General features: G+C 42.9%; 1 protein-coding gene across 4 annotated transcripts in view; it reads right to left on the bottom strand.

Moving 5' to 3' along the window:
• Window positions 1-6,939: 6,939 nt before the first annotated feature.
• Window positions 6,940-26,891, bottom strand: part of C2CD5 (C2 calcium dependent domain containing 5) — a 91,958-nt gene continuing 72,006 nt past the window's right edge. For 2 of the 4 annotated variants that reach the window (XM_070946585.1, XM_070946584.1), the window contains 8 exons: window positions 24,992-25,081; window positions 23,639-23,723; window positions 23,433-23,519; window positions 16,175-16,225; window positions 13,854-13,955; window positions 12,736-12,926; window positions 9,912-10,058; window positions 6,940-8,296 (listed from right to left, as the gene is read on the bottom strand). In XM_070946585.1, coding sequence (XP_070802686.1) covers window positions 8,183-8,296; window positions 9,912-10,058; window positions 12,736-12,926; window positions 13,854-13,955; window positions 16,175-16,225; window positions 23,433-23,519; window positions 23,639-23,723; window positions 24,992-25,081 — 867 coding nt within the window. In that variant the 3' untranslated portion in view covers window positions 6,940-8,182. The remainder of the gene's footprint in view (window positions 8,297-9,911; window positions 10,059-12,735; window positions 12,927-13,853; window positions 13,956-16,174; window positions 16,226-23,432; window positions 23,520-23,638; window positions 23,724-24,991; window positions 25,082-26,891) is intronic. The other 2 variants (XM_070946582.1, XM_070946583.1) reach the window with 1 other exon arrangement.

The raw sequence follows: 26,891 nt of genomic DNA, 5'->3' as shown, positions 1-26,891 counted from the left end.
ATTTGTCATGGTGGGACTCCAAGTAATTGTGGTCCCATCACACTTGGGAACGGGGTATGTGTGTGTGAGCGCAGACCGAGGCTGTGTGTCACTCATTGAAGCAGAGTCAGCCCCAGAAGGAATCCATGGGGTGGGAAGTCAAGCATAGCAGCTTTGAGCACATGACACATGTGAAAAATGGAGTGTGAGCTTGGCCCCCATTCATCCTTTCTACGCTCATCTCCTAGAATTTTTGGAAGAACCCAAGGAATCCTAGGGTTGGGCTAGATTGGGGAGGGGAAACTTCCCAGGGGTGGGTTTCACTTAACTTTGCTACCGGTTCGTGCAGGCGCTCACATCGCTCGCTCGCGCACCAGTGGTGGGTTGCCCCCAGTTCAACCAGTTCTATGGAACCGGTAGTAAAACCGGTGGGAGGCTCCATCCACTGACCCCAACGTCATCAGAACACTTCTACGCATGCGCAGAAGAGCGTGTGCATGCACACAGAAGCGAAGTGAGCACATGCGCGTGGCCCCATTGCGAACCGGTAGTAAAGGTAAGTAGAACCCACCCATCATGCACGACTTCTGCGCATGCGGAGAGCGTATTTGATGACGTCCGGGCAGGTGGGTGGAGCCTCCCGCCACCACTCCTACCGGTTTGCCCAAACTGGGGCGAATCGATAGCAACCCACCACTGAAGCTTCCCCGGAAAAGCAATAGCAAGTCATTTCTCCAAGAAAAGAGTTCAGAAGCTACCAGACCAATGCTCGGCATGAGGGAATTTTTGCTTCTGCAACATTATGTTTTATTGACGGTTGTGTTTGGGCTGACTAAACTGCTGTTGTTGCCCTGTCATTGCCTGTAAAATAAGATTTCCACATAACTGTTGTGGCCCGTCAGCGGCCTGTGCAGCTAGAAGCTGATTCCGACAGCGAGGAGGCTGGTGTGGTGCTGCGCCAGTAGCCTGTGCAGCTGGCGCTTGAGTCAGACAAGGAGGAGGCTGGAGAAGATGTGGTGCCAGAGGTGGGGATTCAGCCAGGGCCTTCAGAATCTCCAGAAGCTCCTATAAGTGAAGAGGAAGAAGAGGAGGAGCCTCTTCTTGATGCACGAGCGCGCAGAGCTGTTAAAAGGCAGGAGTGGCTCCTCAGGAGGAGGTCTCCTCGAGAGTAAGGTTTGGGGCTAATTGGCCACTCCCCTAGCCTATTTAAGGAAGGACGACAACTGATGCAATTTGCAGGAAACAACTTCGTTCATATTCCTTCGTGTCTTGATTCCAGAAACGTTAGATTTGACTCGTTTCTCTCTGGTCAGTTTTCCTGCAAATTGCTTCTGGGCATTCTGCCAACCACAGTAAGATTGCGGGTATCTGAAATACTGTGCCTCAGAATTGAGTTATTATTCTTTGGATTCTTGTCGGCTGTTAATGAAGTTAAATGAACAGCCCTTGTTCAGAAAAGATGATTTAAACTGTACTTGTGTTCGAACAACTACTAAGAAAGCTCATTGATAGTGCTTAATTAGTAAACTAATGTTTGTACGGACTTTGTGTGTGCTGTGTTCTTTGGGGTCCGTAGCTGGGGCAGAACAACAATGCAAGTCGGAAGAAGAAATGCACATAGGGCACCGATGATTTATAATATAGGCACCACGGTTTGTTTTCCCAGTATCAGCAAGGGTCAGGTCCTCACTGCTGCTCTGATAAGGCAAATATTCTCCATATCAGAATAAATGATCGAGCCATTTTAATGCAATTTTTTTGATTAATTCATTGCACGAGTACTTCTCATGACAAATAACGCTGACCTTCGTTTTCCTCCATCCACATCGTTTTGCTTCCTTCTGAAACAGCGTTTCTCAGCCTCAAGCTGCTTTAAAATGTGTGGACTTCAACTCCCAGAATTCCCCAGTCAAACGAGAAGCACTGTTGGAACGGGAAAGTCGCAACCAAGAGTAGCATCCAATAAAGCTTGTCTGATCTCAAGAAGATAAGGAAGGGTGGATCTGGCTAGTAATCCCTGGACTGTTCCGTTCAGTTCAAGTGTCATTGCCTTCTGGGAGGTTGAGGGTCATCGCCCCAATTTGACTGGTGCGAACCGGGGGCAACCCACCACTGAGTAGGATGTGAAACTGAGCCACTTGGACCAGTTTCCTACAGGAAAAAACGCACACCAGGAGCCACAAAACCTGGGTGGGCGTGGCCAACGCAATGTCACTCCCACCCAGTCACATGACCACCTAGCCACGCCTACCCAACCACAAAACTATTCTCTCTCCCCCTCTCCCTATCTCTCTCCACCCTCCGTGTCTCTCTCCCCCTGTATCTCTCTCTCACCCCCTCTCTACATATCACTCTGTATGTGTCTCTCTGTTGTGGCTCCGTTACCTGAGCCTCTGTCATCGGCAGGAGAGGACTCCGAGAGTGAAGGAGAGGAGTTGGCAAGGCCTCCCTCTCCAGGACCTTCCTCTCTGGCAATGCCTTCGGTGTCCGCCGAAGGGCAAGAGATAGGGCCGGGGCCAAGCAAGTCCACGCAGCCACAGATGGACAGTGATGAGGGTAATGAGTCTTGGCTGAATCCACGCCAGCGTCACAGAGATAAGCGCACGCAACAGAAGAAAAGGCGTGCCCGAGATTAGGCTGAGTCACTGGACCACACCCCACAGGATATAAAAGGGAGCGTGGTGGCCAGTCAAACCTTGTGACGAACAAAGCTGAAAGCTTCCACGCCATTCTGCATTGCCGGACTTTTGGCTATAGACTTTGCTGGATTATCTCTGGACTTGATTGATTCCGTAATTATTGAGCTGTTTCTTTTGATGTACCAGGAGTGGGGAGAACTTATCTCTCCTCTTCGTAAACAATAAACTCTTGGCAGGCAGCCACTAGGTTGTTGCCAAGTTCTGTTATCATAAGGAAAAGGATTTTGCCAACTGGTTTGGTCTTTAACTCTTGAACGTCTGTTGGTGTGTGTGCGCGTGTGGTTGGGGACAGAACACTCTCTATGTCTCTGTGTTCGTGTGTGTGTGTGTCTTTCCTCCACTCCTTTTGGGTAACCGTCCTCCCCCCCCCCTCGTAACTCCCTGGCCAGCTGTGGCTGAGCCGGGAGCATTCGCACACGCAGGGAGACTCCAGCCTGAAGTGGCAGAAAGCGAAGGCTGCCTTATGTGCAAATGTGGCGCAAAGGCAGGTACAGGGCAGCTTCGTTCCTGCACTCTCCGGCGACTCTCTTCCCCCTCCTCCTCTCAGGATGCCCGGGACAGCTCTGGCTGAGCCGGGAGCTGCACACGGGCAGGGAAACCCTCCTCAAGCGAGCGCCAAAGCTCAGGAAAGGCACGCGGGGGGCAGGCAGCAGCTCACTTAAGGAGGGTCTCTCCGCACATGCACACACTCCCGGCTCAGCCACAGCCGGACAGGGAGTTACGAGAGGAGGAGCGGGGAGGAGAGTGCAGGAGCGAAGGTGCCCTGTACCTGCTTTCACGTAAGGCAGCCTTCACTTCCTGCTGCTTCAGGCTGGAGTCCATAAAAGAAATAAGAGGGGCAGGGCGAACCAGTGATGGGACAGGGAGCCGCGGCAGAGGGCCCAAAGAGCCACTTGTGGCTCCGGAGCCGTGGGTTGCTGACCCCTGGTTTGGCCCAATCAAATATTTCTCTCTTCTTCCCCTGGTTGTAAAAACACTAGGTCAAATGTGATAGTTTAAATTAGAATTGTGCAGAACATTGTGACTGAAACATTCTGCCCCCAAACATCCAATTCTGACCTTTCCCGAGGTATCACAAACTCTTCTGATGTTATTGGAAGTGATTTGACCTTGAGATGGGAATAAATATGGCATTGGGATCAGAATGTTTCAGCTTTGGAATGGCTTCATTATTTCTAGTTTAGCTGCAGATATGAAAGGCTTTGTGCACAGTAATGCGCTGTAATTACATATTTTCCAAACAAATTGCAGTCAAGCAAGACAAGTCAAATGGAAACATGAGCCTGCTAGATCATGATTTTCTGATGTCAAAGCAGTATTAAGAGGTGTGCTTCCAGCGTAGTGCTCTGAAATCCTTGTAATTAAGAAGAACAGTACTGCTAGTCAAAGACGGACGGAGTTCGTTTTGTTCTCTGTTGCTCCCTTGTGGCTATTTCAAACAACTTGGCATCAGTAGCACCTCCATAGCCCAAGAGCTTGTGTGAAAACATTGATATAATTAATTTTAAAAAAGCTCTCATTGTATAACAGCACAGGAGCCGTGGCACCAGAGAATCCTTAATTTCCTTTAACAGCTGCCATAGTCTTAACCCAAGTTGAATATTTTACTAGTGGTAACATTTCACATGATCCTACTACTTATTACCCCTTAATTCAAGAGGTATCTTGAGATCTTGAAGAAGGCAATAAAATTTTTAGAATTAAGGCAAGTTTGAGAGATCTTATTTGTATTTTGAGATGCTGTCCGAGACATTGAATGAGATGCCTACAATTGTCCTGGAAATCTGAGTAGCCAACAAAAGACCTTTAAGGGGGTAGGGGAGTCTATGGCTTTGATCATATTGCTCCAAATATCTGTTCTGACCTAGGCTCCCTTAAAAAGCAGGAAGCAGAGTCTTGGTCCTGGCAAAACCTCTTTTAGTTACACGACTGTGAATTACTTTCATTCACAGTCAGCAACGCCTGCCCAAACAGTCTTTCAGAGGAATATTTATCAACACACCTTATCTCGCTTGGCAGGCTGCCACGTAACTTGTTTCCAAATGCAATACAAGGCAAAACTTGGCACAGAGTCTCTCAGAGTCACGGAACGAACGAATTGTTTCCTGCAAAAGCCCCCTCCCCATTCTCTCCTCTTTTGTTTCCTATGGGAGGGGCCAATCCAAGGTATGGCTTTACTTCCAAGTCGACCCTGCTTTGTGAGTTGATCTTGTCTTCTGGCAGCTCTGCGCATGCGCGCACTGGGAACGGGGTCCAGCTGTTCCTCTGCCTCACTGCTGTCTACCTCCCGCTCTGCCTCCGACGCAGAGCTCTCATCCAAGCTTTCCCCAGCCCCCAGGACTGGCCCAAGGTCCTCCCCAACCTTCTCACTGTCCGACTCTACTGCCAGCTCTGCTGGCAGGCCACATCATCATCTTAAAATGGCTAAGATTGGAAAACACTTTAATAGGGCTTCACTATTACAGATTTTATGTTAGGTTTTAGACCTAAACTCAACACGAAGATTAGAGATGGAGCAAATTAGTCTCTCTGGCCAAAGGAAGATCATTTCTTATCTTCCCAGCCTGCCGACCGAGGTGTGCAAATTTTACAAAGCAGAAACTTCCTAAGGAACAGACCATGTTCCTTAGCCATGACAAGCTGCTTTTGAGTTTCAAGCCTACTAGCAATAACTGTCCCCCCTGGGAGAAAAAAAATTAGCAATTGTTGGAGGATAAAAACAATTTCTCCTCCCCCAAAATCTCACGTGAGCTAATATATAACCAAAACCATACCAATTGGCTCAGTTCCAGAAGAGGCAATTATGTAAGCTGAATTGCCTGATTTATCAGTGCCATGTTTATCTACAACTTCTCTCATCCTCCCCCATTTGGACCTAACTCAGTATCTCTCACAGTACCTGATCTTACGTGTTAAAAGACTAAATGCAAACTAAACACACATGCTAAATACACATACACAAAACAATTCAGACAGAACCCACAAGCGTTTGTCACAAGATGTCCGTGCAACACAATAGGGAGAGAAAGGAACAAGGTACAAGATCAACCACATGGTACACTCTGCCATATATCAAAAGCATTTCGAAAGCAGTAGCTCCCGACATCTGCAAGTGGGATTGCACACCGCCCAGAGGCTACCGTAAGAGGATAAATCATGCATTGCAAAGATTGCCTTGGAGAGGGGAGATATTTTTAATGTAATCTACCAGATCCTCTGCATGGATTGCCCCTGTGACTAAGGACAGACAGGAAGGAAGCTGACAATCAGATTGCAAGAACACAAGTGAGTGGTCAGACAAGGTGAACCCAACTCATTGGTAGCCTTACATTGCAACAAACAAGGGCATACATAACAGTTTTGCAGATTGTTGGATGAGCGGATATAAAAACAGCCAGGGAAGTGATTGAAATGGGCCTCTCACCAGTGAACAGGAGTGCTGATTTACCACCAGCTTACCAAGTACTTAGGAGGTGGGGGCTTGACAGAACAAGGAAACAACTTAATAGCCAGCCATCAACACCCCAGTCAACAACTAAAAACACACACAACCAAGCACCATATAAATATACAGAGAATAGCCCCAAAGCACACAGTCTGCTAGAGGGAAGTTCCCTGAGGATGGGCTCCAACACGAGTCCAAAGATTGGAAAACTAAACCTTTTTATCCTAGTGACTGACCCAGATTGGGCCCTAAATACACATGCTATCACAATGGATATTAATAATACTACACATGCCAAGTGTCCCAATATTGGAGTTCATAAAGAGCTCCCTTGGTGAATATGAGGCTTCCTACTTCACTCAAGAAAGCTTCAGGATTTTTCAATTTTCAACATAGAAACACAAAAACACATATATCTCCATCACTTGGCTATGCTGAGGTGGATAGGAGTTAAGAGTTTGCTATTTTCTCAGTGTTAGGTGTATTAGAATGTAAGAAAACACAATCACGTTGGGGCAAAATAAGAGACAATGTTCTCGACGATATTAAAATGTTAAGAAAAAGTACCATGATGGTGCAAGAAAGCAGGAAATCAAAATTTCCCCCAAACACCATGTTATAAGGTAAGGTAAAAAAAAATACACCCTGTATTTCTTCACTTCCCAAATTATGATATTAAACAGTTCTTGAAAAATTTGGGGCAGAATTCTAGGTCAGAAAGAAAACCAAGCCTAACCCCACCAGAATGTCATTGTGTGATTTTTTTTTTCCACAATCCACAGCATCAAAGCAGACATTTATATAAAGAGGCTTTATTTATGTACATAGGAATGTGACGTTCACCACTCTCCTTACAAAGAAATCTCTGAATTGGACAAATAATCTAGAAGTTTCTGCACTTTAATCCAATAAATTTTCATGTATTTACATTCAAGTTTACATTATGTACTTCAAGTTCCATATTGGAAGCCCCTGGAAGATTTCAGCTTGCCTCTTCTTAACACAAGAATATGTTTGGTGAGGGAGAAGGAACATCTGGAGAACATTTGATGGATAGTCTGTCCAACGGTCCACCAGTTGAAACTGAACCGAGGAAACCATTTTTAAGGGGCTTCTCTTTCTGTTAGGTGAGTGTTCCTCCTATCACAACCCAAAACATCCATGGCTGGATGCAAAATTCTCCTCTACCTTTCCAATTTACGGATGAAATCACTCTTGGCAATTTCTTAGATTTTTTCTTATCATTCATCCGGGCCAGGGTTATCTAAACATTCTTCTTTTATTTGCCACAATCCCTGTCTTGAGTACCAAAGTGGAGTGCTGTTTAGGGAAGGGCAGTGGCATCTGTGATTTCTCCATTTTGGTAGCGTTTACAACCCGAGAAGATCAGAAACCCCGATCTTTTCTTCTAACGCAGCTGGGATTTCAGTGCCTTGAGAAATATTGTTCCCGCATCCCGTTGTTCGAAAGACAGGCTATAGCAATCCTATGTGCATTGGCTAGTTCATCATAATCAATACTGCAATTTCATTTTTTTTTAAAAAATTACAATAGAAAAATAGTCCATAGTTCGCTAATATGAAAACAAAGAAACAAACATGCCACAAAAATCCAGTTTAGGATGCTTATTATTCTTGCTTATTCCAACAGGTAAGTTCTCTGTGCAGGGTGAACATCTGGCAATATTAATGCCGTTTTCTTCTTTTATGGAAAACGTAGATTTAGCTTTCCCAGTTATTCCAGTTTCAGTATAAATATCCCCCCTCCTGCCTTATCAAAGAATTAGCAACGTCCTTCATCTCAGTGTGCTTCTAAGATATGCAGGGCAGTATCCTGAGGAACCTGAAGAACAATAGATGGTCCAGTTTGTTCTTCAGACAGATGTTCTTTTATCTGTCCAGAGAGCTCTGAGGTGGTTTCTTTGATCTTATGAAAAGGGAAAAGATGTTTTAAGGTGGTTCAAAATGGAGCCATTCTTCATATACGGAGCGTAAGAAACAAAACTTGGCTACCGGAGCCTCTGGAAATATGGTCACATGAATAAAAACATCTCCATTCTTCATGTTGTTTCTTTTGTGGAACCAGTAGCAGAAAACTGGGCAGGCATCCCATCTAGTTCAGATTCACGAATAAAAATCACTGCATCTCCACTGACATTTATTAGACACTGGGCCTGCAGCAACGAAGAAGGGATATTCAATTATATGACTCATGGACTTTGAAACTGGCAGTTTCTGATAACTTACAGAGACTTATAAAATGTGGGGTGGTTTTGGCAGCTTCACAAGTTCTAGATATAGAACTGGGGGGGGGGAAATATACATGATAGCAATAGCCCTATATGGGATATGGCAGATAGTTAGAGCAGTTATCAGGATAAAGAGGTTTTGGATTAGTGTTCGTGTACTTTTCTGTCTTTAAATTTTTTTAATGATTTTTACATAATTTATAAATTACAAAATTTATAAATTGCCACCACCATCTAAGGGGTAAGTGATGGTAAGTGCTGTCCAGAATTCATGGCCAGCCTGGTTGCAGAGAGGAGGGATTGGTTATGCTTGCAAAGTCTCAAAGGGGTAGATCAATGTTCCTCAACGTGGCAACTTTAAGATCGATGGACTTCAACTCCCAGCATTCCCCCGACAGCATAGCTGGCTGGGGAAATCTGGAAGTTGAAGTCCACACATCTTAAAGTTGCCATGATTGAGAAACACTGAAGTAGACAGTGACCGCTATGCGGTCAACAGATATCCAGGTCTGCTTTAAGGACTTGAATCACAGATGATGGAATTTATATCACATTTATCCCAAATTAGGCGTGGGTCTGTAGGTGGAAAGAAAATAATTATTTTGGAGTCTCCGTTTGGAGTCTCAAAGCTGCATACCTTTTAGAGATGCATGAATTATTTAAAATTTAAATAATTTAAAATTATTTAAAAGCCTGGTGGCTCAGCAGACTAAAAGCATTGTGATTAACACCAGCTGTCTGCAATTACTGTAAGTTCAAATCTCACCAGGCTCAAGGTTGACTCAGCCTTCCATCCTTTTCTAAGGTAGGTAAATTGAGGACCCAGTTTGTGGGGGCAATAAGCTGACTTTGTATAAATATACAAAAGTATGAAGGCTATTGCTTAACGCATTGTAAGCTGCCCTGAGTCTCCGGAGAAGGGCGGGATATAAATCAAATTAAAAAAAAATGTTAACAAAACATTGTTCATATTTAACCCAGGTAAAATGCAAGGCCTGGTTCCTAATTTAAGCAGAACCTATCAGTTTTGGGGTAAATAACAGATCTGGCATGCCCAGGACGACATGCCAGCCTATTGAAGAATGGATTAATCCATAATTTAAAAGCTACATCCCAACAGATTAGGCTATCTAATGCTTTGGATTTATTTCCAAAACTGTTTTTGGAGTATGAAGGCGCATGAGCCTAGCATTGATCATTACCTATTAAAGCAGCTGCATCTTGGATTGCATGGACAGCAGACATGCAACCCTAGAAAAAGATACTGCTGTTTTAAGTGTAGCAAACAGGGCTACCGGTATGTCCATGCCGCTACACACTAGGAAGGACCATTTGCAAATTATTTTTGAAGCACTGGATGTTGTTTTGCAAACTCATGGGGGCAAAGGCCTCTTCCTTTTGGTTCTGAAAATTCCAGAAACAAGTCATGAATGGTTGAATTTGGCCATCATCTTCTCCGCAAAACGTTGTGGGCTTTGGGGTCATCACAACGAACCTCCAGATGGACGCCAAGAGGGTTTGGTAAGGCTAGCATATTTACCTGGTTTTTGTTTGGGTTTTCCATAAACACACACTGCTTCATGATGTAGGAGACTACCGCATTTCCCCCAAGTGCTGCCACGTGAGCTCGGACCATCGCAAACACCTCAGCGACAAATGCATGCAGGAAGCCACTCACACCACCTTCCTATAAAACATATACAAATAAATTGTTTGAATATAGAACAACAGAGTTGGAAGGAACCTTAAAAGGTTTTCTAATCCAACCCTCTGCTCAAGCAGGAGACCTTATACAATTTCAGACAAATGGTTGACCAATCTCTTCTTAAAAACGATGGAGCAGCCACAACTTCTGAAGACAAGTCATTCCACTGATTAATTGTTGTCATTTTGAGGAAATTTCTCTTTAGTTCCAGGTTGGATCTCTTTTTAAGGATCTTCTACCAGTTACTTCTTGTCCAGCCTTCAGGTGCTTTGGAGAATAGGTCAAACCCCTGTGTGTGACAGCCTCTCAAATTTTGGAAGGCTGCTATCATGTCACTCCTAGCCCTGATATTCGTTAGACTAGACATCCCCGGTTCCCTCAATTGTTCATTGTATGCTCTAGCCTCCAGCCCCTTTCCTCCCAATCACCTTTGTTGCTCTTACCTGCACTTTTTCTACTCTCAACTGAAGTGAAAAAAAAAGTGGTTTAAACATGTAGGCCTTCAAACTTGTTCTAATTAATTGAGAGCTAAGTGTCCATTGTCTCAAAAGAAATAACCTTCTCAAATTGAACTCAGAAAAAATGGTTGGGATATTTACACTTCAGCTTCCCCAGTGAGAAAATCCTGATTTATTATCAAGATAAACAGGTTACAATCCCAATAAAGAAAGAGATCTAGCTCTTTTTAAAAAAAGGAAAGAAAAAGAGATTCATTTTGTAACTTTTGTGGGAAAGACTGATATATGCTGTAGCTCTGCTACAGAATTTGAAAACCAAACCCAAGGGATGGACTAATCTCAGACTGATGTGGTAGAATGTGAAACATGCAGAAAAATTTAGGGCCGTGATGGCGAACCTATGGCACGCGTGTCAGAGGTGGCACGCGTAGCCATATCAGTGGGCACGCCAGCTCAGCTCTGGTGTGCATGCGCGCGCCAGCCAGCTGGTTTTCGGGCCTTCTGGGCCCACCAGAAGTAGGGAAACAGGCTGTTTCCTGCCTCCGGAGGGCCTGGGAGGGTGGGGGGGGGAGGCCCGTTTTTCTTTCTCACCTGGCTCCAGATCCTCTCTTTGCATCTGGGGAGGGCAAAAACAGCCTTCCCCACCCACTTGGAGGCCCTAAACGGCCTGTTTCCCAACTTCTGGTTGGACAGGAAGTGACATTTTTTGCTGTCCTCAGACTCCAGAGACTCCATCACGTGCCAGGAGTGGGGTGTGGGGGGGAGAGGGCGTCACACGTGCATGCACAGGGCGCATAGAATTATGGATGTGGGCACACGCTTGCGTGAACCACCACCCCTCCTGGCACACGATGGCAAAAAGGTTAGCCATCACTGATTTAGGGTCAGCCTGAAGATGGAAAAGATTGCCCAGAGAACAATAAATTATAAACCGTAAGACATATGAAAAGGTACTCAGAGTGATGGAGTCACACAATAACAAGCAGGCTACAGGCTCCCATGCCACTGAAAATCATAACTGTAGGAGAATGGGTGGCAGAGCCTGAGGGTGGAGTCAAGAGAGTCATCAGCTTAGAGTTACTATGTAACTACAAATGGATGAAGTCCAACCCCTCTTGAATTCCACTGACCTTTATCTAGCACCATAACAGTGGTAACTGTTAGTTGATTTCTAGGCATTAACATGGGTAATAATAAATCAATTTAATTGGAACTTCAGGTGTGATCCTGGTCTTTTGCGCCTGACAACAACTGATGTTAAATGGTGGTGCTCTCTGAGCTTGTTGTTTTCTTGCAGGTGTTTCATTAATAATGAAGGGCAATGAAATGTCTGGAAGAAAACCACCAGGTTGAGAGGGCACCAAGGATATCCCAGTTCAACCCAGAACTTCAAATACTCTATAGATCTTAAATTGAATCTGTACTGATAATTCATGTTCTCTCCTAGTTGAGAGCCTTCAGATCTTCATGGCAACCAGCGTGAAGTACTTCTTTTCCATCCATGTTACTTTGCTAATGTAGAATTTAGATAATGTCTATAAGGATATCGTGTCAAAAGGGGGGCAAGAAATTGCAACTTGACTAGCATTCAATTTATATAGTTCTCTTCAGGAGAACTAGCAGACGAGATCCACAGCAACCTCTTCTGTTGGAAAGAGTGCGGCAGGGTAGTCCCATTGGGGTGAGAAGGCTCCTTAAGATACTCTGGAGCAGGGGTGTCAAACTCGATTTGAGTGCCGCATCAGGGTTGTGTTTGACCTTGGGGGGCCGGGGTGGGCGTGGCCAGCTCGATGTCACTCATGTCGGGGGCGACTATGGTGGCCCGAGCACTCTGCCAGTGAAAACGGGCTCCCGAGCTCTGTTTTGGCTGTGATGACCTCCTGCAACCCTCTGCCAGCGAAAACGGAGCTTGGGAGTGCCGCCTGCGGCCCTTGCAAGCTCCATTTTCGGCTGCAATGGCCTCCTCCCGAGCTCTGTTTTTGCTGACAGAGGCACTGTGGGCTGGTTCTTCGCTGTTTACAGGGTGGCCCCACGGGCCAGATCTAAGCATCTCGTGGACCGGATCCGGCCCCCATGCATTAAGTTTGACACTCCTGTTCTGGAGCCTTGCCACATTTCAGACCTAAGTCCACGGTATACTCCAAACCTGAACTCAATCCTGCCTGCAATTAATCATGGCAGAAATACATTTGTCAGCTCACCTCTCGTAGAGAAGTGGTTTCTCGTATGAAGAACATGTTGATGATTCCAAGGTATTTTGTTATTTTTGCCCCGGGGATGAAAGAAAGCGGTGTCATCTTCACAACTGGCACAGTGGAGTTCATTCCCATGGGTCCCAGACGGTTACGGCACTGTCCTTCGGTCAGTGGACTTGGCTTGTCAAGGGAGATGGCTACACAGAGCAAAGAGAGAGAGGGAGATAAGCTCAACTGGAACTCCGGGCAAACCGGCTAGAGGCAGCACCAACAGTGACCCTTCCACATGGGTGTGAGAGAGCTGAGTGACCACATTCAGCTGCCTGTGATGCTCAGCCAAAGAAAGCGAATTATCATGCAGCACATGCAAGTGAGAGGCCAGAAGCTTGATTGGGATTTATTTTGGTAGAAAAGGATCATTCCTGCAAAAGGAAACATGGAGGCCAGCAGCTGCACAGACAGATGATTGGTTACAAAGTGGATCTACAGAAAAGGGTGGGGTGGGGGTGAGAGGGTAGAGTGGAAGGATTCGAAAAGGGAGTCAAAATTTGATGAACATTTTCTGCGAGAAGGAATGACAAAAGTCTACAGGAAAGAGTGTGAAAGTTGACATGTTCCACTTTTTTTTTTTTTTTTTTTTGGCTGTTTTTGCAAATTTGGTCTAAGCTCTTCCATCTAAATCGTCATCTTGAGCAAATAAAGCAAAACCTAGGGAAGGACTTAAATAAGAATTTTTTTAAAAAACGATAAAACTCACCATGGATTAATTCGGTAATTACAGCCATGCAGGTCACATAGGGAATCCCTGCATGTTATGAGTAATTTCACTGCGGTATACATACATATTCTGCCATGCAGAGTATGTATATTTTTGAGGGTGGGGTGGTGGGTGGGGTTACAATTCACAAGCCTATTGGCCACCGGTACATATGTTGGCAATGATTCGGGGAGCCGCGCGCTCCAAAATTAACCGTTTTTGGACAGACCCCGTGCGTCTGCAGCTTTCACACTCGGGACACTGATTTTTGCAACGCCACTATTGAATACGAAGCTCTGCCCTTTGCCACTGAGAGATCAGAATCTAGGCTCCCAATGATCAAAATGGGGTAGAAACGGCTGCCTACTTGTCTTAATTGATCCACGCCTTATGGTTTGAGCTTTCAGTTTAATGAATTCTATCCAGCTGTTGCATCTGTCTGCAAAGGAACTGTAATCAACTGAAGTGGCTGGAAACACAGACAGAGAAACAAAAGGGGAAAAAAAGAAAAGAAAAGGAAAATATGGATGACGCCCCTTTGCCCATTGAAGCCTTCCTTCTGATGAACCCGTCATCTTGATTTGTATCCCGCCTTTATTATTTTTATCAATAACTCAAGGCGGCGAATGTATCCAACACATCTTTCTCCTCCTATTTTCCCCATTAACAACCACCCTGTGAGGCGAGTTGGGCAGAGAGAGAGAATGACTGGCCCAAAGTTACCCAGTCGGCTTTAATGCCCAAGGCAGGACTAGAACTCAGTGTATCCAGCAAGTTATTGGTTTTCCCAAGCCTTTCAATGAAATTTGAATGGAGCTAAGGTAGTGCATTATTTGTCTAAATTTGCGTATCTATATAAATTAGTCACGGGGTGCGATGGCTCAGTGGTTAAAGATGCTGACCTTATCAGCGGGAGAGCTGACAGCCCAGGTTCGAGACCCGAGTGCTGCGCAATGGGGTGAGCTCCTGTCCTCATCCCAGCTCCTGCCGGGATGCAGTTCGAAAGCATGCAAACACGAGTAGATTAATAGGTACCACTTCAGTGGGAAGGTAACAGCATTCCGTGTGCCTTTGGCATACAGTCATGCTGGCCACATGGCCATGAAAAATGTCTTCGAACAACGCTGCCTCCCTCAGCCAAGAAAGGGAGATGAGCAGCGTGCCCGAGAGTCGAACCTGACTGGCCAGGGAAATCTTTACTTTTACGTACAATTTGGTCATGCTTATAGGGAATTGTGTATGTGTGTGCGTTTGTGTGTATCTCCTATAAGAATGACCAAATTCATTAAGAGCACTTGCCCATTATGAGCGTATTTCGCAATTATTTGCAATAATTCAGAGCTTCGTATTTTCCCAGAAGCCTACAGCCAATTCTAAAGTGTTTCCAATTAGGTCAAAGATTTCTATAAATTGGTATCACTAAAGTCAGCACAGGGACTTCTGAAGCCATTTTTATTTCAATTGTCTGCCATAGGTTGATGCCAAGAGGGCCAGAGGAGAGTTTCTTTTCATATATGTACATTAAACATATTGAATAAGTGATTTAAATCAGGGGTCTCCAACCTTTGCAACTTTAGGATTTGTGGACTTAAGACAAAGCTGTCTGAGGAATACTGGGAGTTGAAGTCTACAAGTCTTAAAGTTGCCAAGGTTGGAGACCCCTGATTTAAAGCACCCTTATGAAAAATTATATAGGGGTGGGGGAATTGTTGAATTTCTGAATAAATGTTAAATGCCTTGAATCAACTCAGACTAAGTAAATATGTTTAGTAAATATGTTGAGCTAGACTAATTTAGAATAAGTGATATGAAATATCCAAGAAAGTTAAATCAGATGTAATTTGGCAAATAGAAAAGACATTCAGATTAATCCTTATTACACACTGTGAAAATCTAAAGCAAGATATAAAGTAATTGGCACAAATTGGACCAATGGAGAAAGTCAGACACTGTTCTGACAATTCTTAGGATTCAGGTAAACATTCCTGATAACATTCATATTTAAGATTATTGAGCTTGGAATATTAATGGCACTTTCTCCCAGCAATGCCTAGTCAACTAAGGCAACAGTTCTAATGTATGAAGTGGAGGAATGAGCAAGATAAATAAATACTTCTTGCAAATCCATCATTCAAATTTATGAGTTTACTCAGCCAATTCATCAGATCAGAGCATTTTGTCAAATCCATTTAAAATTTTATATTTTACCTTGAAAGGCCTGGTTCATAAACTCCGTGTGAGATTATTTTATGATACTGGAGCATCTCATTTTTTTCAATATGTTTTATTTTCAAATAAAAACTGTCTAGATAACTGTTCGTAGACAGTCATCAAAACTGCTAATGACGACTCCGTGATGGGAAGTCATATTGATATACTCACAGCTCCTTTACTATAACCATCCCTGTCCTTTGTTAAAAAAAAAAAAATCCAGGGGAATTCAAAATTATATTAAGGGAAGTTGAAAGTCAATAACCAACATCATTTCAGAAAATTGTTCTGGACAACAATACATTGAAACCCATTGTTGTTTCCAATACGTATTTTGGATACCAATAAGCCATATCAGAGCATGCTTTCCAAGGTAACTAGTGTTTGGAAGATTTAGTGTTATATCTCAAATGTATTCCCAACAAATCCAGGAATGCATTTCCTGTTCTGGCTTTCAGCTAAATCAAGTAAACTCACCTCTTTGACCAGCTGGTATACCTGCGTGGGAACTTGCATTCTCCAGGTCCTCTAATAAGACAAAATGAAGTCCACCAATGTGATATAGGCAGTGACAACTCTATTAATTCAGATTTCTTTTCATGTCAGTTTTCAGCAGCAATCTGCTTAAAATACCCCTTTAATCAACTGAAGTCACTGAATATCAATGTTCAGGACCTATTAACCACAACATGAAGAGTGAATGCTCTATTATATTGAAGTTCAATTTGGCAATGAACGTGACGGAAGTGTCATCTGGATGCTATTTTTATGGAAAAAAATAGGGACTTTTTTTCCTGCAGGGTTAGAAACCATCCATGATCCTGATTACACTGCAGTTTCCTGCCAATTTTATTTGCAAAAATATGTATTTTTGAAGGGTAAAACTGAAGCATACCCTCTAAAAAAAGGTACATCATAATAAAAAATATTGTTAAACAAACAACGAAAATGCTAAATATTCCCTCTAAAGCTCAGCCCTGCTGATATATGTGACAGGGTTACAGGTAATTCTCAACTTACAACCACAATTGAGCCCAACACTTTAGTTGCTAAGCAAAACAGTTGTTAAGTGAGTTTTGTCCCGTTTTATGACTTTTCTTGGCACAGTTGTTAAGTGAATCACTGCACTTGTTAAATTAGTAACACGGTTGTTAAAGTAAATCTGGCTTTCCCCCATTGACTTTGGTTGACAGCAGTTGCAAAAGGGGATCACATGACCCCGGGACGCTGTAACGATCATAGATATGAGTCAGCTGGAAAATATCCAAATTTTGATCACATGACCATGGGAATGCTGCAACGGTCATCAGTGTGAAAAACAGTCACAAGTCACTGTTTTCAGTGCCGTTATAACTTCGGTCACTAAACAAATTGTTGTAAATCGAGGACTACCTATAGTCTATATCAGTGATGGCTAACCTTTTTGCCGTCGCGTGCCAAAAGCAGGGGAAGCACTGGGGGGGAGGGGGGGTGTCACGCGCATGCGTGCCCACACTCATAATTCAATGGCCCCCTGTGCCCTGCCCCCCCCATTCACGACTCCCCACGCTCCCCCCGCTTTTGGCACGTGACGGCAAAAAGGTTACCGGTGGGCCTGGTAGGCCCGTTTTTTCGTCCTCCCCAGGCTCCAGAGGCTTTCTTGGAGCCTGGGGAGGGTGAAAATGGCCTTCCCCCCCACCCCAGAGGCCCTCCAGAGGTCCGAAATGGCCCGTTTCCTGACTTCCAGTTGGCCCAGAAGGCCATTTTTGGCCCTCCCCAGGCTTTCTTGGAGACTGGGGAGAGTAAAAACAGCCTTCCCCACACCCTCCCCTGGAGCCCCTCCAGAGGCCAGAAACGGCCCATTTCCCAATGTCTGGTGGGGCCGGAAGGCCCAAAAATCAGCTGGCCGGTGCGCACATGCGTGCTGGAGCTCAGCTAGGACAACGCTCATGTGCCCACAGATATGGCTCCGCGTGTCACCTGTGGCACGCGTGCCATAGATTCGCCATCATGGGTCTATATCAAGTATAATAAACTCATCATATTAAAATATTAAAACATTTTTATTAAGTTAAATCAATCAAAGTCTGCCTTTTGGGGGTTATGTTCTGGTCTGCAGCCTCCTCAAGCTGTCACTCCCTATTCTAAACCTGAACAAGACTAGTGATACTCAACCCAGTTACTACTGGGAATTGTATACTGTCTCTCCTTTGTGGCTAGCTAATAGAGGACCTGCCATCTCCAATTAACGTGAATGAGGGAGGAAGTAAAATTATCTGGCCTTTTACTTCACTGATTCTAGTCCCATCTTTCTCCACGGATTCACATTGAATTCCTTACTCCGCTGCATCTCTCTGCCCACCAAGAAATGTGCCATTTCAGCCTTCTGGAGGAAGTTGAACAAGGTTGACAATCCCCACAGGTAAAAACTCCTGGCATACAGGAAGATTCTGTTATCAAGTGGCACATATTCATGATCCTTTCTAAATAACTGACTTTCCTTGTGCAGGAATTCTGCACTGTAGCTGGAAAAAAACCAGGTAGTCCTTGATTTATGACCACAAATGAGCCCCAAATTTCTGTTGCTAAGTGAGACAGTTGTTAAATGAGTTGTGCCTCATTTTACTCCCAAGTCCCAGCTGATAGGGAGGAAATGGGGATTTTGCAGTAACCTTCCCCTGGATTGGGGAGGGAATGGAGATTTTACAGTATCTTTCCCCTGCCACGCCCACCAAGCCATGCCACGCCCACCAAGCCCCGCCCACAGAACCGGTAGTAAAAAATTTTGAAACCCACCACTGGGTGATGACAGAGGCGATGTTCAACCTTCAAGCAAATAATTTGCCTTCAGCAGCAGATGGCTAAATTATATTCTGCTGTCCAAGGTGCTGATCTTAAAAAAGACCAAATAAGCCTAAGCACCAAAGGAGGCTTCTGTTTTAGCTACGCAGCCATTCCCGCAGAATAAAACTAGTCCTTGATTTACGACCACAACTGAGCCCCAAATTTCCGTGGCTAAGCAAGACAGTTTTACACGAGTTCTGCCCCAATTTATGCACAGTTGTTGTTGAAAATCTTGCCACAGTTGTTAAGGAAATCATTGCAGCTGTTAAGTTAGCAACACAGTCGTTGAGTGAGCCTGGCTTCCCCCTTGACTTTGCTCGTTAGGTCGTCAAAGGTGATCCCACGACCCTGAGACACTGCAACCGTCATAAATATGAGTCGGTTGCCAAGCGTCTTGAATTTTGGTCATCACATGACCGCTGTCATAAAAATATCCCAATAAAAGAAACAGGAGACTATAAAAGAACAAGAGCCTTGGTAGTACAGTGGTCTAAAGCACCCTGTTATTAAGATCAGCTGCCTGCAATTACTGCAGGTTCGAATCTTACCAGGCTCAAGGCTGACTCAGCCTTCCATCCTTTCTAAGGTAGGTTAAATGAGGACCCAGTTTGTGGGGGCAATAAGCTGACTGTGTATAAATATACAAAAGGATGAAGGCTATTGCTTAGCACATTGTAAGCCGCCCTGAGTCTCCGGAGAAGGGCGGCATATAAATCAAATTAAAAAAAAAAAAAAAAAGGAGACAGCAATCCAATAAACAATAATTCTTACTTAAAGATTCAGAGGTTGGTTTCATGAGCAATTTGGAACATGAATAGCCATCGTAACACAACTTGCATCAGTGACCCATTGCAATGAGGTCCACAGATGATAGCTAAGTCCAGCGAGGAATATCTACGGCCAGTGGCCCTGATCTGAGACCCATCTTCTTCTTTTATACCCTTATTCTGACAGCCCCTCAGTAAATGGAATTTTACTGACGTTACTTCCTTGTATTCCATACTGACCCATCAGTTGGCACATACTTGCGTGTACATGTGAAATCTCCTACCATCTGCTACTTCCTGCTCCTTATTTCTCAACGCTTCTAATGTTCCTAGTCTAAAATAGCCTCTGAAACTATTTACTTTGCAAGTACATGTTACATGAAAGCTCAAACTGCCCAAGGAGCTGCTGATCCAGTTCTACAGAGGAATTATTGAGTTTGTCATCTGCACCTCTATAACTGTCTGGTTTGGTTCTGCAACCCAAGAAGACAGACACAGACTTCAGAGGATAATTAGAACGGCAGAAAAAACAATGGCTACCAACCTGCCTTCCATTGAGGACCTGTATACTGCATGAGCCAAAATAGGGCTGTGAAAATATCTACAGACCCCTCGCATCCTGGACATAAACTGTTTCAACTCCTACCCTCAAAATGACGCTATAGAGCACTGCACACCAGGACAACTAGACACAAGGACAGTTTTTCCCTGAATGCCATCACTCTGCTAAATAAATAATTCCCTCAACACTGTCAAACTATTCACTAAGTCTGTACTACTATTAATCTTCTCATCGTTCCCATCACCCATCTCCTTCCACTTATGACTGTATGACTGTAACCTTGTTGCTGGTATCCTTACGATTTATATTGACTGTTTCCCTATGACTGTCATTAGTGTTATACCTTATGATTCTTGATGAATATATCTTTTCTTTTATGTACACCGAGAATGTATGCACCAAGACAAATTCCTTGTGTGTCCAACCACACTTGGCCAATAAAGAATTCTATTCTATTCTGTTCTAAAATTGCTTTAGCATAGCAGATTACAAATATCACGTTATTCTTAGGAGATCATTCTAGCTGGCACTCCAAGATATAGCAAGTCATTTGAGGCCTACTATCATTTTGAGACCTATATAATTTTAGCAAAATCGCAACCCAATTTTCTTTTTCTCACACCATGGAGATGCTGCAACGGTTGTAAGTGTGAAAAATGGTCATATGTAACTAAACGCTTAACCCTGTTGGCGTTTAGAAGAATATACATTTGAATGTTTGTGCCTAATGCTGAACTGAAATCAATAATCACGTTCTTCCTAAAAAAAAGTAAAGATGAGTTGTAAAACGAGCCTTGATAGTACAGTGGTTTAATGCACCCTGTTATTAACACAGCTGCCTGCAATTTCTGCTGGTTCGAATCTCTCCAAGGCTCAAGGTTGACTCAGCCTTCCATCCTTTCTAAGGTAGGTGAAATGAGGACCCAGTTTGTGGGGGCAATAAGCTGATTTTGTATAAATATACAAAAGTATGAAGGCTATTGCTTAACGCATTGTAAGCCACCCTGAGTCTCCGGAGAAGGGCGGCATATAAATCAAATTAAAAATAAAAAAATAAATAAAAATAAAATAAAAAAAATCAATGGTACATTGCCCTGCTGTCAAAATTACGTTTAGATATCTTGGGGTCTAGAAGCTGAGAGATTCACCTGATGAACTAACTGTCTGAACAAAAGTTTGCTGCACTTCCTACAGTTGATGCTAAATGAGCTATTTGCTGACATGACACCACATACCCATTTACTGGCCAATAGTTTTTTTTTTAACAAGTACAGTTTTACACAACTCAGAAACATATTTAACTCTAACAAGTTTTCAGAAAGACAATAACAGAACGAAACAAAAAGAGAGCTACTTACTCGATTAAAAGATTAATCAAGAAAAAGGCTAAATGGCAATTTAGTGAGGATGCTGGTGAAAGAAAACTCACCAAGCTAACAACAAAAACAGCGTCCAAGTATAAAAGCAGAGAGAATCGGGAAACAGTGGACAGTACAAGATTATAAAAGTGTCCTTGCAGTACAGGGATTAGCCACGCTACATACAGTAATGGCCTACTTTATATTGTTAAAATCATGCATTGTCAGCCATCTTAATCATAATTTACTATGTTATTAAGCTATGTTAGTCTGTTGCAGAAAAAATGTGCAGTGCTCTATTGTCGGGTGCAAAAGACCAAGTCCACCTGTGAAGGTTCAATTAAACTGATTTATTGCTAAAAGCCTAATCACAGGAATCTTCTCAACTACCGCTGGACACCTTCTTAGCGTTAGATAAGGGTCAACAGTGCACAAAAGGGGTTGGACTTAGTTCTCTTGTGGCCACGTAGGGATTCCAGGCTGATCCCCCTTTTCACTCCACCTCCAGGTTCTGCCATTCCTTCACCTACATCTATCGTTTTAAAAGCTAAGTAATTTATCATGGTATACATCGTCATGGACAGGGTTTAATTATTCTCCTTTAGTAGATAAGTAGAAATATAAACATAAATAAAGTCAGTGACAGCTTAATTATCTAAATATTTGGAAAAGAGGGATTGGGATAACTCAAGACCAGTAAGAAATGATCTGGGTCGGTTGATTAAGCTAACTGCCAAGCTGTAATTCAACAACTTCACATTCAATTAAACATCTTTTTTTTCAGAGTACTGGATTTATCAGAATAGCACTTCTACGTCTGATAAATTCTACTCTTAAGCTTGTCTAATCTAAGCTTATGGTTTCAAGTGATTAGATGTTACTCAGATCTCAGAGTAAAGCATACCCAGTGATCTAATGAGGATTTGGGACTTGAGTTCAAGGTATCCCTATGAGGACGATACTATTTTGCATAGCAATTCAGCTAGAAAAGTTTGCTTGATTTCATAAGGATTTTTGAAAGATAGTTAAACAGATCAATTGAAACTTCTTTTAAAACTCCACATGAAATTATGCAACGTTTTGTAATATAGAATAAAACGCTCATATAATATTCCAAAGAAGAAGATACTAAGCTATGAATAATGGCACCTCCCATTTTACTTTTTATCCTTTTCCAAATCTTTCAGAACTGAGTTCACATTTTAAATGACCTTTCTACTGCAATGAAAATCTAACTTCCCTTGATCTCTTTCCATCCTATCAGCAAACATTCAAACTATGGAATATTTATTCCAATCTTCATCTGCATTACTTCATACTAAATCCATTTTTGGAGATATAAAAGAATTCTTTTGGAGCTCTCTACGGTGAAGGTTCTATCTTCTGAATTAGAATAAAGAATGGGCTGAAGGAAGAAGACTTAATTCTCTTTAGAGAAATGAAAAAACTTTAACTACAATTGTCTCGCTTCTAAAAAAAATTAATTTTCATGTATCCAGACATTGTTGATTCAATTTAGCAGAGATAATTTTCAGATCACTGAGGAATTGCTCCATGTATTCCCAAAATGCAGTTAGCTCAGAGTCAGAATTAACTGGCTGTTTGGCAGCCTCAAAGCAGTTACAGAATTGCAATTAAAAACAAGCAGAAAAATCAACTGTTTCTTTTCATTTGCTCCTTCCTAATATGTTTATTTATTTATTTATTGGTTCGATTTATATGCCGCCCTTCTTCGGAGACTCAGGGCGGCTTACAATGCGTTAAGCAATAGCCTTCATACTTTTCTATATACCTGCTTAGTAGGGCTTTTGGCCCCCTCTAAGCGGTGTTCTTTTTTATACAAAGTCATCTTATTGCCCCCACAATCCGGGTCCTCATTTTACCTACCTCGGAAGGATGGAAGGCTGAGTCAACCTTGAGCCTGGTGAGATTTGAACTTGCAGTAATTGCAGGCAGCTGGCAGCTAAGTGCTACTTAACAGCACTTTAGTCCGCTGCACCACCAAGGCTTTTTGTAATTAAAGCAATTTTCCTCAACACACTTTAAGTATACAGTAGCTTGCTTAGCTTTCCTATAGATGGAAAATATCAACATTCAATTCATACTGGGTAACGGTACTAAATCCAAGCTGAGTTTGTGGGCAAGCAGCAAAGGAGCAAGTGAATGAAACATATAAGGATAAGCATATGCTTTTTTTTTTAAGGATAGTTAAAATAAAATCCAACCTTTAGCCGGTGAGAACTGCTGAGGCATGTGAGGATCAGAAGAAAGCTCCAATGAAAATTGCAGCTGTTCTTCGTTGTCTGTGGAAGCTTGAAATAATAAAATGGTAGATAAATATTGATTTTTCCATTAAAACGCAGATGTCCAGAAATCATGGCATCCACGATGGCAAAGAATGAATGTGTACATTCTCAAAAAATTTTTTTACCTCTTTGTAGGTTTTTTTCTACAGTTTTAGCTGTTTGCAAAGCCTGGTGTTTATCAAAGGTTATTGCAACAGCCGTAACGGTGACCTGTAATTACAAACATTTAACTGTCAGTTTTTTCATTCATTCGTTCATTCATTCATTCATTCATTCATTCATTCATTCATTCATTCATTCATTCGTTTCCCTTTAGCTTAGAAATACACATGTGTATACACCAACACACGCACACACACATGGGATATACATGCATACATGCATGTACACACATGCAAAATTGTTGCATACTTGAAATATATCCCACACAATGTCACGATTTTACAATGAAAAATTGACATACATAGTCATGGTTGACCCAAAGGTGCCTTTTCCAAAAGGAAACTAAAATGTTTTCCAAGGGAAATAAAAACCAGTTGCCTTTTGGAAAAAGCACCTTTGGGGCATTCATAACCTTGTCTTTGATAAATCTCTTCAGATTTAAATCAGAGATCACTATGAGGCTAGGTACCGTGTTTCCCTGAAAATAAGACCCTGTGTTATATTTTTTTAGCCACCAAAAAAGGTACCAGGTCTTATTTTCAGGGGAAGTCATTCACTGACTCACCTCACTTGCACACATCGCCCCAGGCCTCCTTTTCGCTGTCAGACGCCTTCAGAAACATCTTCTTCTGCAGCTGGCAAGGCTTTCCTGAAGGCCTCTGCAGCCGATAACAGAGCTCCGGATCAATCCGGAGCTCTGTTATCGGCTGCAGAGGCCTTCAAGAAAGCCTTGCCGGCTGCAGAAGAAATGCGCCGGCAAGGCAGGTGTCGGGGTGTGCAAGGCTTGGCTGCAACTGTCCAAAGGTAAGTAGTAGGGCAGCTCCACCCCCGTCCCCACTCTTGCTTAGTTTTTACCTGTGTACCCTGGAGTGGGCGGGGTCTTAATTAGGGTTTATTTTGGGAGTAGGGCTTATATTGGGCGCACATGTAAAAATCAAGGTGGGATTTACTTTTGGGGTAGGTCCTTCTGCAAGGATCTAAAGACGTGGCTTTTTAAACAACTCATCTGATCTGCGGGGTGTTTTTAATTGGTTTTAATATGGGTTTTAAATTGTGGGATTTTAATTATGCTAAATTAATTATATTTTTTTTATTGTTCTTCGGTTTTTAACCTTTTGTGAGCCGCCCCGAGTCCTTCGGGAGAAGGGCGGCATATAAATTTAACTAAATAAATAAACAGGTCGTATTTTCAGGGACACATGGTAGGTTCCCCCAAAACAGATCCAATTTGACCCGTGTTACTTTCATACAGTCCTGTCCCGATTCAGAATAATGCAAACACTACAGAATGTAAATGGAAACGAGAATGGCCTTACCTGAATTAATTCATCTTCTGGAAGAGCAACAGTAAAGTTGACGTGGCACAGGCAACAAGGGATCATCGAACGGAGTTTAAAATAAAGGCTCTGTGAAATATAAGAAATGACTAATAACTTCCATCTTCTTTTGGGGCAAGCACTTACAAATTTAAGAAGCATCTTCAGCATAGAAGCAAGATGACTCTCGTTCGGAAAATTCTACTCGGTCAATGGGCATCAGGGTGACTTGGATCAGTCATAAATTAGTGAGAATGGCAAGTTAGCAAAGTTAGAAGCCTCCAAACCCTATGCTCTACATTGTTTTTGCTGTTTTCTTTGAAGTTTCTAAATGCGCGGTTAGCTGCCCAGAATGATGAGAATGAGATGGATGGCTACAGGAACTGTTTAAATGCATAAAAAAAACACAAAAGCAATACAAACCCAGTTCTTTGAACCTCCAGGTTTCTGCTCAATAAAGCCTTTTGCAAAAAGATAAATGGAAGTAGCTGAAATTGGTGTCTTGGATCTAAAACATGCAATTTTGCTCATTTTACCCCTTAAAAACCAGGCAGCTGTCACTAAAAAGCAAGGCACCAATTTCACTGCTTCAATTCACTCCCTAAAAAAAACAGGATGAAAATCCACTGTTGGCCTTGCCATTTGGGGACCTCACCACAACCCACATGGCCTTCAGTGGCATCAAACTGTTCTTTTTAGAAATACATTCTCTGCATGCAGGCATGTTGCCCAGCAACACGCAAGTATTCCTTCTGCTCAGCCACCCCCTCATGTCACTGTTTGTCTTTGTTGATTCCTGGAAACTGCCTGAACTGCAGATAGTCCTCGATTTATAACCATTGATTTAGCAACCTTCAAAGTTATAACAGCTCTGGAAAAAAAATGACTTTTGTCTGGCCCTTGCGCTTATGGCCGTGGCAGCATCCTCACAGCCATGGGATCCAAATTTGGGCACTTGGCAACTGGCATGTAGTTACAAGAGTTGCAATGTTCTTGGCGCGTGTGATCGCCATTTGCAACCTTGCTCAGCTGGCAAAGTTAATGGGGAAAGCCAGATATGCTTAACAACCATGTGATTCACTTAACAGCTGCAGCGATTCGCTTAACAACTGTGGCAAAAAAAGGAGCATAAAATCGGGCATGACTCAATTAACAATCACCCTGCTTAGCAATGGAAATTCTGATCCCATTTATGGTTGTCGATTGCAGTTTTCCTGGCAATATTTCGGATGTGGCTTGCCATTGTTTTCTTCGTCCTAGGCCTGAGAGGGAGTGACTGGCTCAAGGCACCCAGTTGGGGTGTCAAGGAGGGACTAGAATTCACACCCATTTTATAGCTTGGAGCCTTAACAACAAACCGGCTGTCTATTCATTTCATTATCTCCCCAAATTCCCAGGTGTGTTAGACAACAACATTCTCTTTTTAAAAATGTTCAGATTGCCAGGAAGCTGAGTTCCAGTTACATAGTCCTTTCTTATGTCTTCTGAAAAAAGTTCTTCAAAAACTTTCAAGTCATGTTGTGAGTGGAAAGAAGTCAACCAAAGTTTGGAGCTCTGATCCATCCATCCATCCATCCATCCATCCATCCATCCATCCATCCTTCCTTCCTTCCTTCCTTCCATCCATCCATCCATCCATCCATCCATCCATCCATCCATCCCATCTCATCTATCTATCTATCTATCTATCTATCTATCTATCTATCTATCATCTATCTATCTATCTATCTCTCTATCTCTCTATCTCATCTCTCTCTCTCTCTCTCATCTCTCATCTATCTATCTATCTATCTATCTATCTATCTATCTATCTATCTATCTATCTATCTATCTCATCTATCTATCTATCGTCTATCTCATCTATCTATCTATCTATCTATCTATCTATCTATCTATCTAT

Source organism: Pituophis catenifer, unplaced genomic scaffold, assembly GCF_029215685.1.
Source record: "Pituophis catenifer annectens isolate HBS135680 unplaced genomic scaffold, rPitCat1.0.hap2 SCAF_7, whole genome shotgun sequence".
In the NCBI taxonomy this organism is placed as follows: domain Eukaryota; kingdom Metazoa; phylum Chordata; class Lepidosauria; order Squamata; family Colubridae; genus Pituophis; species Pituophis catenifer.
The sequence above is the reverse complement of the archived record's forward strand: the minus strand, read 5'-3'. Positions and strand labels throughout refer to the sequence as shown.